The sequence below is a fragment of the Heteronotia binoei genome, chromosome 3, assembly GCF_032191835.1.
Source record: "Heteronotia binoei isolate CCM8104 ecotype False Entrance Well chromosome 3, APGP_CSIRO_Hbin_v1, whole genome shotgun sequence".
Taxonomy (NCBI): domain Eukaryota; kingdom Metazoa; phylum Chordata; class Lepidosauria; order Squamata; family Gekkonidae; genus Heteronotia; species Heteronotia binoei.
Window position 1 is genome coordinate 72,122,865 of NC_083225.1, and position 15,034 is coordinate 72,137,898.

Genomic DNA, 15,034 nt, shown 5'->3' on the forward strand with positions numbered 1-15,034 from the left:
TTTATTCTGTTGCTCTAGGAATGCTAAATTTCCTATAATCTTTTGAGTCCTATAATCTTATCAGGGTTCTCCAGTAAATAAGTCATTCATGGTATACAAACTATAAAAGACAGGTTAAACATTACTTCTTTTTTTAAGAATGTGAACCTGGGGGGAAGGGTGCATTTTTTAAAAAGACAGTTTACAGTTAATTTAGTTCATTAGCACTGTAGAACTCTACAGGAGAGGGTTGTGTTTGTTCTAGAGGACAGGTAAGGGTGGAATAACTTCAAACTCAGCTGGCCTTGCCATGTTCTCACGTGCATTCTAAAACGTATCCTGAACCCTCTGTAGTTCCTGGGCTGATGTGCTGAAGGTTCCTTATCAAGGAAAAGGATCATTAAACGCAGAAAATCTGTGCTGTACAGTTGTAATAATAAAAGCATGTTATGACTGCCAGGAAATCTGGATGTAAGTCCCATTGACTCAGTAAATATGCTTAGGATTATTCGAAACATATGGTTTTGTTGGGTCTCAAAAAAAAATCCAGGAACTTCACAAAAGTGCATAAGAATGTCTCTTGTTTGCCATGCTGTGCTTGTTATAATTCTTAAGATCATGTGCTATAACTGCCTAGACACATGTTGTGTGGGTGTGGTATCTTACTAGTAGGAATATAGAAGAAAAAGTAATGAGCATAGACCAATTGTGACAGATGCACTTGGCTATTATGTTGGGGTGTTTCATACTCTGGTACATCTGCTGTTTTATAGGACAAAAACTACTTTTAAACAACTTATTATGGTTGGTCCTTCATAGCTTCCAAAATCTTATGAGATTGGGCTAGCCTGGGCTTTCCAGATCAGGGCTTCCTTGGTCAGTCTTCACAATTTTTATGCACTGACTCCGACTCCATGAGTAAAATATATAATATTTATTTTATTATTTATTAGGTTGGACTTCTTAGCCACCCTTCCCTGCAAGCAGAGCTCAGGGCAGCAGGGCAATAATTAATTTAGATTAAAACCCTAAAAACATCAGGAATGGAACATATACTTCCAGATGGCAGAAAAATCAGTTTCTATGAATCTCCTTGGGGAAGCTTACAGAAGAGGGTGGTAAGAGAGAAGGGAGTAAGAGAGAAAATAATTTTTCAAATGGTTTTGATGCAGGTTTTGCTCGGAATTTGTCAGAAGGAAGTAATGCTAATTACACAGAATATGTGGCCACCAGATGGTATCGTTCACCTGAACTCTTACTTGGGTAAGTAATCTTTCTAGGGATGACTACCACCTCTGTGCATTTATTCTAATACGTTTAGTAGATTTAAACATAGTAAGCACCTGTCATAATTTGCTTCTTGTGACAGTTGGCTGATTTTGATGCTCAGTGCTAAACTAAGATTGTTTTCTTCCTAAACCTTAATTATGTGTTTACAAAATAATTCTTTAACTATTTCTTTAGGAAAGAAAACTGTTACGTAAACCTTTTGACCAACTTGAATTAGGAAGAAATATAATATTGCCATAGCATAGATGGTCACCTTGAAACATCAGGGACCTGTTCATACACTTCATAGTGTCCCAGGAATGCATGTGTTCATCTTCTAATTTCCGTGCAGTCCCACATTGAGACTGTGCATGAGAAAGCCTGCTGTGAAGAGTTTTTTCTCTAGCTAAAAGTTTACCATGGGGGCATCCCTCCCCCTCAGAGCCATTGCAACATATTTCCCACCCAAATGGTCACAATCTTCAAGGGAGCATTGCCCCATCCCCTCAGTTCCTTCTTCACCGTTGATGGAGTTGTTCTGTTCTCATTTGCTGGCTTTATTGCTTCTTCAGTGGTTTTTCCTTCACTATTTCTAATTTATCTGAGGTACTGTCTTACATTTTTGGTGCTTATCTGAGATTAGTGAGAGAGAGAGAGAGAGATCTGTGGAGTTCAGACAACAATGTTTGCTTCAAGCCCTGAGGTGGAAGGTCCTCTGGCTTCAACGTCCTCCATATTCTTTCAAGATTTTCAGAAATAATTTCCTCTGAGATATGTCTCAAAAAGTATTTTATTATTGCCTTCTTTGTGGGGGAGAAGAGCACAGTGTCATTTTAGTCAAAATTTGCTTTCTTTTAATTGCTCCTCTCTAGCAAGAGAAAACAAGTCTTTATCTTCTCTAGACAATAGCCATTCAGATATCTAAAGATAGCAATCTCATCTGCCTTTCCAGAATAAACATGCCTGATTCTTATTTATTCATATTTATGCCAGCTTTCTTTGAGGCTCAAGGAAGCCTCCCAAGTCTTTCAGTCTTTACCCATTATCTTGGTCACCTCTCCTCCCCTAGATCTGCTGTAGCTTGTCAGCATCCTGCTTCAAATGTGAAACTGGGCACAGTACCTCCAGATGAGGTCTGACCAGTGCAGAGAGTTGAGGTGTAACGTTCCATGTTCTGAGCTCTCTGCTTCTGGTAGTGCAGCTCAACATTGCATTAGGCTTTTTAGAACCGTATTGCACAACTGGATTATGTTTAGTTTGTTATCAATTAATAAGGTGTTTTTAAGTATGTATACTCAGAAATAAATTCCATTAAGTTCAGTGGACCTTACACCATATTATGGGATGAGCTATAGCAATTTTCATTCTAATCAATTACTTTGATGAGACAAGTTTACATAAGCTGTGGTATTTAACTTGTGAATCTGTGTGGTTTTCCTGCTCCTTTGTTTTCTTCAGGAGGACACTGGACTAGCTTTATTAGGCAACAGGAGGAATCTGGTTTTGTTTTCTTCAAAATGTGGTAGTTAATGCTTTTTCATGAAGTAGAACAGTGCCATATGCATGTCTGAAAGAATAGGTAAATCTGCTGAATAACTAATTTGACACCAGAATATTTCATTCTTACCTTTGTAAAAAGACCTCTAATTTTTTCAGTGATTGTTGGATTTCTGTATGTATTCATCTGTTTGGGGGTTAGCCTTGGGAACAAGCTTATTCTTGAACAGATTTACACTGCTGGGTCAGACATGGCATCTGTGCAAATACTGTTCTGTAAGTATTCTCAGAGGACTTTGCTCTAGCTTCTGTCAGCAAAATGTAGCTTCTCAGGTCTGGCTGCATATTTAGATATGATGCTCAGGTTCTAGTTGGGTGGATGAAGAACAAGAACTATATTAATTGCATTCACTTGTGGTTTTCAAGTACAGCTTGCAGCATCAAAAGAGAGAAATACACACATAGGTTTGGATGAAACAATTTGTGAGTGCAAGGACTGTGGGATCTTCCCTGTCCCTTTACCCAGGAACCCTTCTAGTCTAAAGAAACTTTGATCCCAAGGTTGAGGGACATGTGTGTATTAATTGCCCTGAAGATCAGGCAACTACAGTGTATGTGTGAGAGGGTTTATTTTCTTTCTTTGTGTTCTGTAACCAGAGTTTGCTCATGCAAGGAGAAGAAAAGGTGCCCTCATTCCTTTTTCTCTTCACACTACAGTTACCTGACCCACATGGGTATTAGTTCCCATGAGTCCCTTGACACCCCAAAAATAAACTGTCCTGTGCTGGAAGACCAGGAAGATCCAAGATTGTATGGGCCTTATGCTGATAATTTGTGGAATCCAAGCAATGATTCCTAATGTTCTATTTAATATGGACTGAAAATTGAAATTTCTTATAGTGTAGAATGTAAGCCAAAATGCCCTCAAAACGAGGTTGGGGAATTGTCAGGTGGGCACCTGGCTTAATCAGGATCTTTTATCTGTGTATACAGAATTCCACGTCCAGAAATTAATGCTTACAAATATTAGGGACTCTAATTAAGTAAAACAATTACAATTTATTCCAGAAAAATATAGGCTTGCATACAAGATAAAATACTCAAAATCATTCATACATTCCTAGGAAATATAGAGAGAGACATAGTGACAACATATGGGTAGACAAACAGGGTGATAATTACCAATCATAGTACCTGGTTGGACTTTCAGGTTGCAATGGACCTGGGTGAGGCTCCAAAATGACAGTTGGGGAGAAGAATGGGAGAGATTACTGGGTGGGGAGATGCTTAAACTTATCTAAAAGGGTGACAATAGAGAGCCAAATCATTGCCTAGGTAACACCCGGTTTACACAAAGGAACTTGGCTCTGGCTGAAGATGGTCTTCCTCTTCTTTAGTCTTCTTCTTGGCACCAGTCTTTGTCCTGGGTTTCGTTGGACAAAGGCTTGGGTGGTCTGGCAGGATCCATGCCTGGATAAGCTTGATGGTTCCATGGGTGGCTCACATCTGTTGTGTACATGTGCCTCCCGTTGTCCTGAAATGGAGTCTTGGTACTGCTGGAAAATAGCTGGTGTTAACCTCCCAAAGTGGATTCTATGGTCAAGGCCGAAAACCACTTGGTCTGGTTAGCTCCTAACAGCACGCTTTTCTTCCGCTCCATGATAGAGATGGTGTTCGCCCAAAGCGACTGGAAACCATCCGCTTTCCTTGCTGGCGCTCTTCCAGGAACACTGGGCGCTGCTTTAGCGTCCTTTCCATTTTGGTAGGCAAACCCACGTCCTTCTGTCAGATGTATGAGAGCTCTGTCTCCAAGCACTCTGGCACCCAGACGGGTGACTACGATGTCCATGTGTATGAAAAGTAGGGGGCTTTTTCCTTACAAGGAACATAAGGCATAAAATAAAAAGGGTATTTGTAAGTCTGTGGCTGCTTCAGCACAGTTTTACATTTTTATAACAAAGCAACAGGCTGCAGTCACTAGAAATTGGTAAGGAGGGGAAAGATAAGAAGACTGGCCAAATGGTTATGGAAACAAGAAGAATTCTGTTGAGCTTTAAACATAGAAATATGAATGTAGTACTACTCTCAGTAGTATTAGAATGTAATAAGCATTCCACCACAAACCTAAGAATTTTTATTTCTCACTTCCTATTAATTCACCTAGATAAAATATTGCCATTGTGTCTTTCAGCTAAAGAGACCAAAGTGCATTTGAGACAGATTGCCAAACATTTGCCTGCTATATACAAATGTGATGCACTTTCCCCTCTATTTCTGGTACCTTTGGATCAACTAGAATATATACTCAAAAATATGTTCAGCATCATGTATTATTGAGATATTTGTCAGGAACTATATGGTATTCTTATGAAAATTATTGTAGGTGATATAAGAAACAAATACAGTACTATGCTAGACCTACAGATGCCTCCCATTATAGTTCCCGTAAAATATGATATGTGCCAATCCTCTGACTGGCATGCCCTTTAGTAGGAAGGTTGCCTTTTAAAAATCATTTTGCTTTTCAGCACATTGACATTCATATAAAAATGGTATTGAAATATAGAATTGAGTTTCCTTTAACTTAAGCAAGTGATTAACTGTGACTACTATCCTGACGTAAATGTTTATTGTACCAAGGTAGCTCAGTTTAGTTCAATTGAAAGTCCCTTTAGAAAAGAAAATAAAGAGCCTAATGTGATTTCTTGTAAAAAGTTTGTATACCTCTGTAAATTAGACTGCAAAACTAAAACAGTTTTTGAATGGAGGCATGTAAAAACAATCTTCCCACTTTGGTGGCCTAACAATACTATTGTAGTTGTAATAAAGTAATTTAGAGGGAAATTGAAAGGGGTTTTTTTAAGGGTAAAAGATCTTGGATCAATACAGGAAAAAATTACTTAAATGTTAATGTGTATAATAGATTGTTTGAAATGTGTTAATTGATCTGCAAGTAGCAATAGTATACATATACTTTCTTTTCAGAGCCCCATATGGCAAGTCCGTAGATATGTGGTCTGTAGGCTGTATTCTTGGGGAACTTAGTGATGGACAACCATTGTTTCCTGGAGAAAGTGAAATTGACCAACTTTATACAATTCAGAAGGTGCTCGGACCGCTACCTGCAGAGCAGATGAAGCTTTTCTACAGCAATCCCCGTTTCCATGGGCTGCGGGTAATGCTTAAATTGTTTTATGCATGTTCAGATGGTGAACTGCATGCACAGAATGTTTTTGCCAAAATAACATTCCTCAGTACTGTCCTGGAAAGTGGATGAGAAATTACTGGAAAATAGTAATGAAACATTGATGCACAGGTACCTAATTAAATTCATGGTAAATGGCCACTATGCTCTAAAATGTGGGGGGGCTGATTTTCTTAGGATTTTCTCCCTTGAAATTTGCAGATTACAAAATTTGGTAGTTTAGTTTGTATAGTAGATTAAATATGTATATGTATGGATAAAAAACAGAGCAGGTAAAAATTTATGTGCTTTATTTATTATAAATTGATGACATTAGCTTGCAGAACTATTAACACTGCTAGTCAAATAAGATTTTAACATACTCTCTGAGATGCTTCTTGGCATAGGACAGTTGCCACCATCAAAAGATCCTTAGGACATTTGTATCCATTTCCATTCCAAGTGTTGTATCATTACGAAGAAATTTGGAACAAATAGATTGCAGTGTTAAGTAGTTCTTCATCTTTGTCTGCGCTAAACAATGACAACATCTGGTGTGTGGCCTAATATGCAAATGAGTTCCTGCTGGGCTTTTTCTGCAAAAAAGCCCTGAATATTAATATTGACTGAAATAAAAGAGGAGTAAAAGTGCAGAGACATTGGGACAGGATGTGCCAGTAGCCTAAATGTAAGCTCTGTACAGGTGAACAGCTTCATTTACTTGCCATTAGAAACAGGATCAATCAAGTTTTAATTCTATTAAATTTTAAATTATGCTACAGAATTCATGTGAACATCATTGTCGATGGCAAAAATAACCTTACAAGAAACACATAATTTCACATATGCACATAGAGGTTGGATCCAGCCAGCTTTTTCACTCATTCTTGCCTAAATTGAAGCTCCTGTTTCACGCGCCTTTTGTCCATTGAGGTCCTATGGTCCCTCACATAACCATAGTGATTCCATTATTTTGACTGCCAAAAGGTTTTGTGTTTATAAATCTGTGAAATGCACTTTTGGTGTTTCATGTGATTATCTGTATGTCATTTTCTTATTACTTCAAGAGAGCAGCTAATAGCTAAGCTTCTGGATAATTTTACGTCATCATATATTAACAGCATTTTGGTGACTTTTGCAAATACTACAATTATATATGTGTATGTCGCTTTTGTACAGTTCCCTGCAGTCAACCATCCGCAGTCTTTGGAAAGGAGATATTTAGGAATCTTAAGTGGTGTTATACTTGACCTTATGAAGGTAGGAATATTGATGTTGTTTTATAAGCACAATTCTTACTAAAATTTAAATTAATATAGAGGGATACATTTAAAAAAAAATAAAATGTAACAGTCAATGAGATTTTATGAAGATTCAGAATGAACATTGTTCTTGATATCTGTATCATGGACTCATAGCTAGGCACAGTTTGGGAGCACCGGAAGTCACTTAAGCACCTAGGATTTTGTACAGGTGAATATAAATAAATTCTTGTATAGGTAACATCTACATTTGTTGGATTTTTTAGCAGTAGATTTTTAGAACTCAGTTTTTAAACAGACTATTTAAAACTGTTTTTATATAAGTAGCTTTAAATTCTTTTTAGTTGAATATGATATTTGTTACAAATATCTTGATGTAAATTTTAGTGGGATTAATAGTTTTGCTTCTATATTATATACAGCCCAATATTTTTAAAAATTGAATTTCTTTTCAAAAGAACTTGTTAAAACTGGATCCAAGTGACAGATATTTAACAGAGCAGTGTCTGAACCACCCATCATTTCAAACACAGAGGCTCTTAGATCGTTCACCTTCACGATCAACTAAAAGAAAACCTTACCATGGAGACAGTAACACTTTATCTAACAGGTAAATTACTTTACCTTATTATATCATTGTCATAGTATAGCACGTATTTCAGCTGGTTAAAAAAGCTGACAGAAATGAGAAGTTGTTCCAAATATACTAGTCATTGTTATACATGTAGGTTTAAATATATCTTAGGTAGGCTTTCTAATAAAACGTAATGTAAATTTGGTTCCACCTCCATTGTGCACACAGTATTTTACATTCAACTGCTAAGACCATGTGATATCTCTGGTAAATAGAGTAAAATTGGTCCAGTGATTACTCCTACAAACCTATTGCCTGTTGGACACACTGGAAAATAGAGGGAGTTATCTCAGCAGCAAAGTTGCTGTGTCACTTTCTTGAAGTGGCAGTAGATCCTGGCGGAACAACTTATCCAACTTATTTATATATCTAATAGAAATGCTTCTTCCTAAGTCTAGTGGTTCATAGACCTTGGTGATTAGAAAAAAAGGAATGGGGCTGGCCTTCCATTATTTTCTTCAGCTCTCATTTTCTAGTTTATGTTTTTGAAAGTAGGAATGAACAAAAAATCCAATACATGTTTTCTGTCTACTTTATTGATCCTTAAGAATCTGGGCTTTGAGGTTTTGTTTTTATTGTAAATTTACCAATTGCCTGAAACAACCTTCAGGCCAAAAGTCTCAGTCCGTGCTGTGTGCATGCTCTATCTGCAGTAGATTAAATGGCAAGAGGGTTACTGAAACAGTCTATGTGCAAAGACAGAAATTACTAATGTGTGTTTTCTTTCTGTTATACTATAGAAATCAAAGTAGCAAAAGTACTGCTGTGCAGTCTCATCACAGATCAAACAGCAAAGATATACAGAATGTGGGAGTTGGAGTCCAAAGAGAAGAGGCACTTCCACCAAATGAAAGCTTTCTAAATGGAAACCTTCCTGTAACTTCACATAGTCCTATGCTGTCAAAAAAGCCAAGCAATTCTTCTGGATCTGGCAGCAAAGATATAGCTAATAACAACATACCACATCTGCTCAGTCCAAAGGAAGCAAAGACAAAAACTGAATTTGATTTCAGTTCAGAAGCCAAAGCGTCTGATGGTCCAGGTACAAAATACCTGAAGTCAAATTCTAGATCTCAGCATAACCGCCACTCATTTATGGAGAGTTCTCAGAGCAAAACTGGCACACTGCAACCAGGTGAAAGGCATAGCCGTCACAGCTACATTGATACTATTCCTCAGTCTTCAAAGAGCCCTTCGTATCGGACAAAATCAAAAAGTCATGGGGCTCTGACAGATTCTAAATCTGTGGGTAATCTTTCAGAGGCCAGAATTCAAGTTGCAGACTCAAACAGCAGTAGGTACTTTCCATCCAGCTGTTTGGACTTGAACTCTCCAACTACACCAACACCTCCTCGCCATGCAGACAATAGAACTTTGCTCAGTCCTTCTGGGAGAAACAACAGAAGTGATGGTACACTTGAATCACGAAGACCATCTACAAGACATTCCAAAACAATGGAGGAGTTGAAATTGCCAGATCATATGGAGGGAAGCCATTCACATTCCTTATCTGCTCCCCATGAATCTTTTTCTTATGGCCTAGGTTACACAAGTCCTTTCTCTTCACAACAGCGCCCTCATAGACATTCTATGTATGTGAGCCGGGACAGAGTGAGGACAAAGGGCTCAGAGGGTGGCTTAAGCATAGGGCAAGGGATGGCAGCCAGAGCAAACAGCCTGCAACTGTTATCTCCACAGGCGCAGCATAAGTCACTTACAAGATCTGTTGGTTCTTCACGTGAAGATTGTACAGAAGATCCTAATAGGGTTAGTTTTAATTGTTGGCTGTTGCAGAATCTTCTTCCCATGTCTATTAAACATTTCTTCCCCTTTGTTGACTGAATGCATGATCAAATTATGAAAAGGAATTTTTGTCTTTTGTAATAATACCTAAGATCCCCTCCTGGAAAGCCTAAATGGTTCAGTTTGAATTATGGCATTTATTATATAAAATAGGCAATTTCTAGTGTGTGGTCATGTTAGAAATTAGAGACTTCTTAATGGTGAATTTTGTGTGTCATGCATCTTTTAGTCTGCTTTTATAGCATTATTTTTATTCATATTTTTCTCAATGAGTGGCATTTTGGATTGGAATACAGAAAGACATGTTTACATATGAAAAATTAAAGGGTTGTTGTTTTCAGTTGTTCTGGATAACTTTTGGTCAGGTCTGATTCAGATACAGGCAAGCACATAAGAAGCCCTGGACATTTAATTAGTTTTCCTATATCAGTGATTAGGGTTGAAAACTTTCTGAAAATGGACCAGTGTTGTTATAATAGGCTAATGCCTGTTTAGGTGACGTTAATAGCAGTGTTGCTTCCAAATCTCAATAAATATTTGTACAATTTTGCTTGGAATTTAAGAAAAATAGCTTGAAGTACACAATCTAATTTTGGGCACCATGATGGAAGAGGGATTTTGATAGTCTGGAAAGGGTTCAAGAAAGAAGTATACAGGAGTTTGTAAAGATAAATCTTGTGAAGAAGCAGAAAGAGCTGATTGTGTTTAGACTATTGGGGCAAAAGAGACAGAGAGAAGAGAAGTGTCCTGACAGTCTTTCAAGCATTTAAAATTATGTTGCATAAAGAGAATAATTTGTCCTATTACTAAAGCTAGGAATAAGTGATGATGTAGGTTAAAATTAAAATGTAAGATGAATTACAAAAAGTGCTTCAGTAGTTGTCTGAAATCTCCTTCCTTGAATGTGGTTGTCAAACTTAAATGAAGCATGGAGTTTTGGGAATATGGTATCTTTTCTTGGACTAGATTTAACAGTTACAAGTCAAATTTGCATTTTTAAAAACCTGATTGAACTCCAGTTATCAAAACTTGACTTACTCAGAATATTTTCCACTAGCTTCAGTCATGGGTTAGTCTTATTTTTAAAAGCCATCAGAAGTACCATATATTAATATAAAGCAGAACTGTTTAATTTTTGCTATATTAGTTACTGATATTTTTCTAAAAGAGGTTTTTGGTGGTCTTATTTTTTGGGGAGGTGATACTTGAAATATGGATGAAATCTGCATAACTTTTGTTCAGTATTCCAATAAATACTTCCATGTAGTCAATATCATAACATTGCATAATGTGACATATGTGGAATTTAACAATCTTTCCAGGCAGGAAAAACAGGTAGCTGTTGAGTCTCAGTGGGCTGTCATATATGATTGCTGGTTGCATACTGCTTGATATGTATCGGGTTATGCAAATTGATTACCAAGCTCTCACACTCCCTTGCTCTTCCTTCCTCTTCCATGTGGTGGTCCAAGATCAAAGATGGAAGTCTTCAAGTAACTCTAGTTAGTATTGATGTCTAAACGCAGTTGCATTCACTAACTGATAATTGGCTCTTTCCCAGGAGCTGGTATTTTTAACCAAGATCTAATTCTGATTAAGAATCCTAATTACTGGGGAAAAAGCAAAGTGCAGTCAGTGAAGGAATCTGCTTTTGAGTATCACAGCTAGTAAAAATTTGTTGAACACCTCTGTCTTCAGCCTAATCATACTGTGCAGGAAGAGGAGGCAAGAGTGAGTTCATGCACTTGGCATGAGCCTTTAGCTTCTGGTAGTGTTTTGCTTACTGTATTTTATTTGTGTTCTTCTCCTGTTCCTAGAGTAAACATTTTGAAAACTCCAGAATAGAAGTCACATGTAACCAAGTTTTCTTTCCTTTTCTTTCCATTTATCAACTTTTATTTAGGCATTTGTGTGCTGCTTTTCAATAAAATTATGCCCAAGGCAAATACAAACTACAAGAAGAAATTTGTTACTAAAACTGGGATAAAAGTTATTTTAATATGATTATTAAGGAACAGTCTATAAATGTTTTAGAAGTCTTCAATTTGAAAGTGATAATTGAGGAAACTGGAATTCCTAGTAAAGGCTATTATGAAGTCTTGAAGCAGTTGTCCAGAAGCCTTGCATTTGGTCCCATCAGATATACTCAGACATAATGAGTTTCTATAGCAACACCTCTTTGGTCTTTGTCAGTGCAGGAGCAGATATATGTAGGTGGAAGTCCTTTAGGGTCTTTGGGGCTTAAAAGACCAACATTTTGTGTTGGGTCCAAAACAAAACTGGAAGCCAGTATAGTTGATATAAAGTTGGTGCATAATGTGCATTGCACCACAATACTATTCTGGCTGCTGCATTCTGAACAATCTGGAGTTTCCAAATCTCCATCAAAGGCAACCACTGATAAAACACATATAGTATTGCAATTTAAAACTTACCAAAGTGTATGTAACAGTAGCTTTCTCCAGTAATTGTTGCAGTTGGCAAACAAGTGAAACCTTGTAAAAATCACTCTTAGACCCCACCACTACTGGAGTGCAGAAGGAAAAGAGTCCAAGAAAAAAAGAAACTCTCTTGTGCCATAATCTTTTTTATTTATTTGGTTGATTTATATTCTTGCTTTGCCATTATACAAATCTATTAATAGATAAGACCCTTAATGATTCCTGACTCCCATTTAATTATTCATACATTCTGAAATGTTTTGTGTAAGGGCTAATATTTTTCTTTGCATTCGCATAAACAGACAGGTTTGCATTTTGATCCTAGTTTGAATTAGAGTTCTGTTCAAGCATATACTTATGTAAAAATGAGCAAAAAGTAACTGTATAAAATAAATTGCATGGTACAGTATAGTTAAGTAAGATACTACTTAAATATCTGGGACAATGTGAAATGTTTTACCACTAAAGTAAATTCCTGTAAACAAACTGTTAAATTTAACTAGTTTCTTTATTATTGACATTTATATATTAGATGCTATTCATATACATTATATATATGAATACCATTAAATGTGCTGTTGCATGTAAATGATGAGTAATTAACAGAACAAAGTTTGAATCCACTGGCACCTTTAAGACAAAAGTTTTACTCAAGGTATAACCTTTTGTCTACAAGCACACTTCTTTAGTCACTGAATGCTCTGTAAAGATTCTGGATGCTTTTGTAGCTTTAATATTGATTATTAGTCACAGTATGTGTAACTACCATTTTTTTTCTACTTTTCTAACCAGAAAATGCTCATGGCTGCTTGTTCCTCCTGGCTGTGGTTTCATTAGCAGGCCTACTCAGGATCCTACTATTCAGCAAGGCTTACTTTCAGGAAGATGTTTTTATAATTCCACTGAAAGTTGTCCATTGCTTGGGTTCTATGTGTATTAAAAACTTACTTTGCCACTCAATCCAGTCAGGATATCTAAGAGGTGCTGCTGAATAAAAGTTTGCTGCCTTTCTGTCAAGTCTGAACGCTAGGAAAGCAGAGCAGCTCAGAGGCAGTTTATTAGCTTAGAACTTTCTTCTGTTTTGCTAAAGCTCTGAGCATAAATTGAAGCTAATGATTGTGACTGTCGTTTTGGGGCAAGCCTTTGAACCAAGTGGGGGCTTGAACCAATAGGGATGGATGCAATAATCACAAAATCCTTTAACAATGCATAAAAGTCTGTAGTTTGAATCACTTTATACTTACGGTTTTCTTTCAGATTCCTATACCATGATCCTTTTTCCATTGTGTTGGACTTCAGTTGATTAAAAGCAAAGTGCACAGATTAATTACTATCCTGTTGCCTATCACTGGAGAACAATTTAAGCTTTTTAGTTAATAAGTTGTTTGCTCTAATTTTTTTTATTAAATTTAGGGTGGAACATACCATGATCCGCACACAGATGATGGAACATCCACGAAAGAAAATAGACTTCTGTATAATGATTCTGTACCAAGGAGAGTTGGTAGCTTTTACAGAGGTATTTTATCATATAAAACTGAATCAGTATTGCTACTGTTATTCTAATAAAATATGATCACTATTTAATTATAGATTGAATATTACTGTTCTTCTCCCTGGCAAAGAAATCCTTAACTGGGATATGGAGAAAGCCGCCTGTTTTTGGAACTATATGCAGGGTTTAAAAATGTCTGATAGAATCACTGTTCTGATGTACCTGTTCTGTTCTCCCTTTCAGTTTATCCTTCTGCTTGAGGGAAGATGTTTCAGGGCTTGGTGGGATCTTAGAGCTTGTCTTCTCTTAACCAGAATGTAGTCAGTTCAGACAACACAAAACTGTGATTTAATTAAGATAATCAAAGGTAATTGATCATCTGAACCTATAACTGTGATTAACTGAAGCCAGGATATGCAACTAGTCTATGAACCACACTTGGTCCTGACTATAATTTTGCATTATGTACAATTGCAGTATCCTGGTTTAAGCCTGGTTTTCCTGCTAATCCTCCATGCCCAACTTTATTACAGAATCAGCTGGCAAGAAAGGCTCATGAAACCAGTTCCAAGTCTTCCTTGCAACAGACTCCTGTTACTACCAGTGTTCCCTCTAGCTCCAGCTTACAGATTTTTGTCTTAGCTCAGGAAAAATGGCACCAGAGCAAACTGATTTATGCAGTGGCTCACAACTTTAATGCCGGTACCTCACAACTTTAATACCAGTAACTCACAAAGTGGAATTTTTGTTCACAAGACTCTGCAGTTTAGAGGGAACATTTGTTACTATCTCAGTCTGCTGTCAGCAGCAACAAGACACTGCAACATGGCAGGTTCCTTCAGTGCATCCCTAAGGGCAAAGGAAACACCAGTGGAGCCCATGACTATTTTAACCATGTGTTCTTCATCCACAAAGTTGTTTACACGTACCCATTCATAGTGGAGTTAGGGGGCTGGGGCTGGCTGGAGGGAAAGCAACTGCCTACCTGTCCTGGTGTTTCCTGCAAACTCTATCTAAGTGCCCTTCTCACTTCATTTTATGTCAATCTATGTTAGCTTTCACAGAGACTTGGTATTTGTTTTCTCAGTTCAGTAAAGTGTATTAACTATAAATCAGCTGTGTGCTTTTTATGCGAGTTGAAACTGCTGTGGGATGTTCAGTCTCTTTTAGGGGCTTTGTTGTGGTTTTGGACTCTGTATGTAAATATTCTAGGTATGTGGTTGGCAGGTAGTGTTTGCGAGGAGTGAAAAGCATCCAGGACATACAAATAAAAATACCAGGGTGGAGTAGGAAGGGTTCAGTATCTGCTACCAGCATCAGGTATAACAGTGCTCAACAAATCTCAAGTCACCAGCATTGGTTTTATTACCGAGTCCCTTGGGGATCCTTAGTAGAAGTACAATGCCTATTTTGTTGTTTGGCATAAAAATGCAACTCTGTGAAGTTCTTTTTACACCATTACACCATTAT

At 37.2% G+C, this 15,034-nt stretch overlaps 1 protein-coding gene across 2 annotated transcripts in view; it reads left to right on the forward strand.

The window, feature by feature from the left end:
* The window catches only part of CDKL5 (cyclin dependent kinase like 5), a 109,310-nt gene that overhangs the window by 74,420 nt on the left and 19,856 nt on the right, over window positions 1-15,034 (forward strand). For both annotated transcript variants that reach the window (XM_060234027.1, XM_060234028.1), the window contains exons 8-13: window positions 1,152-1,242; window positions 5,731-5,920; window positions 7,109-7,189; window positions 7,650-7,801; window positions 8,566-9,592; window positions 13,483-13,588. In XM_060234027.1, the coding sequence (XP_060090010.1) occupies window positions 1,152-1,242; window positions 5,731-5,920; window positions 7,109-7,189; window positions 7,650-7,801; window positions 8,566-9,592; window positions 13,483-13,588 (1,647 nt within the window). The remainder of the gene's footprint in view (window positions 1-1,151; window positions 1,243-5,730; window positions 5,921-7,108; window positions 7,190-7,649; window positions 7,802-8,565; window positions 9,593-13,482; window positions 13,589-15,034) is intronic.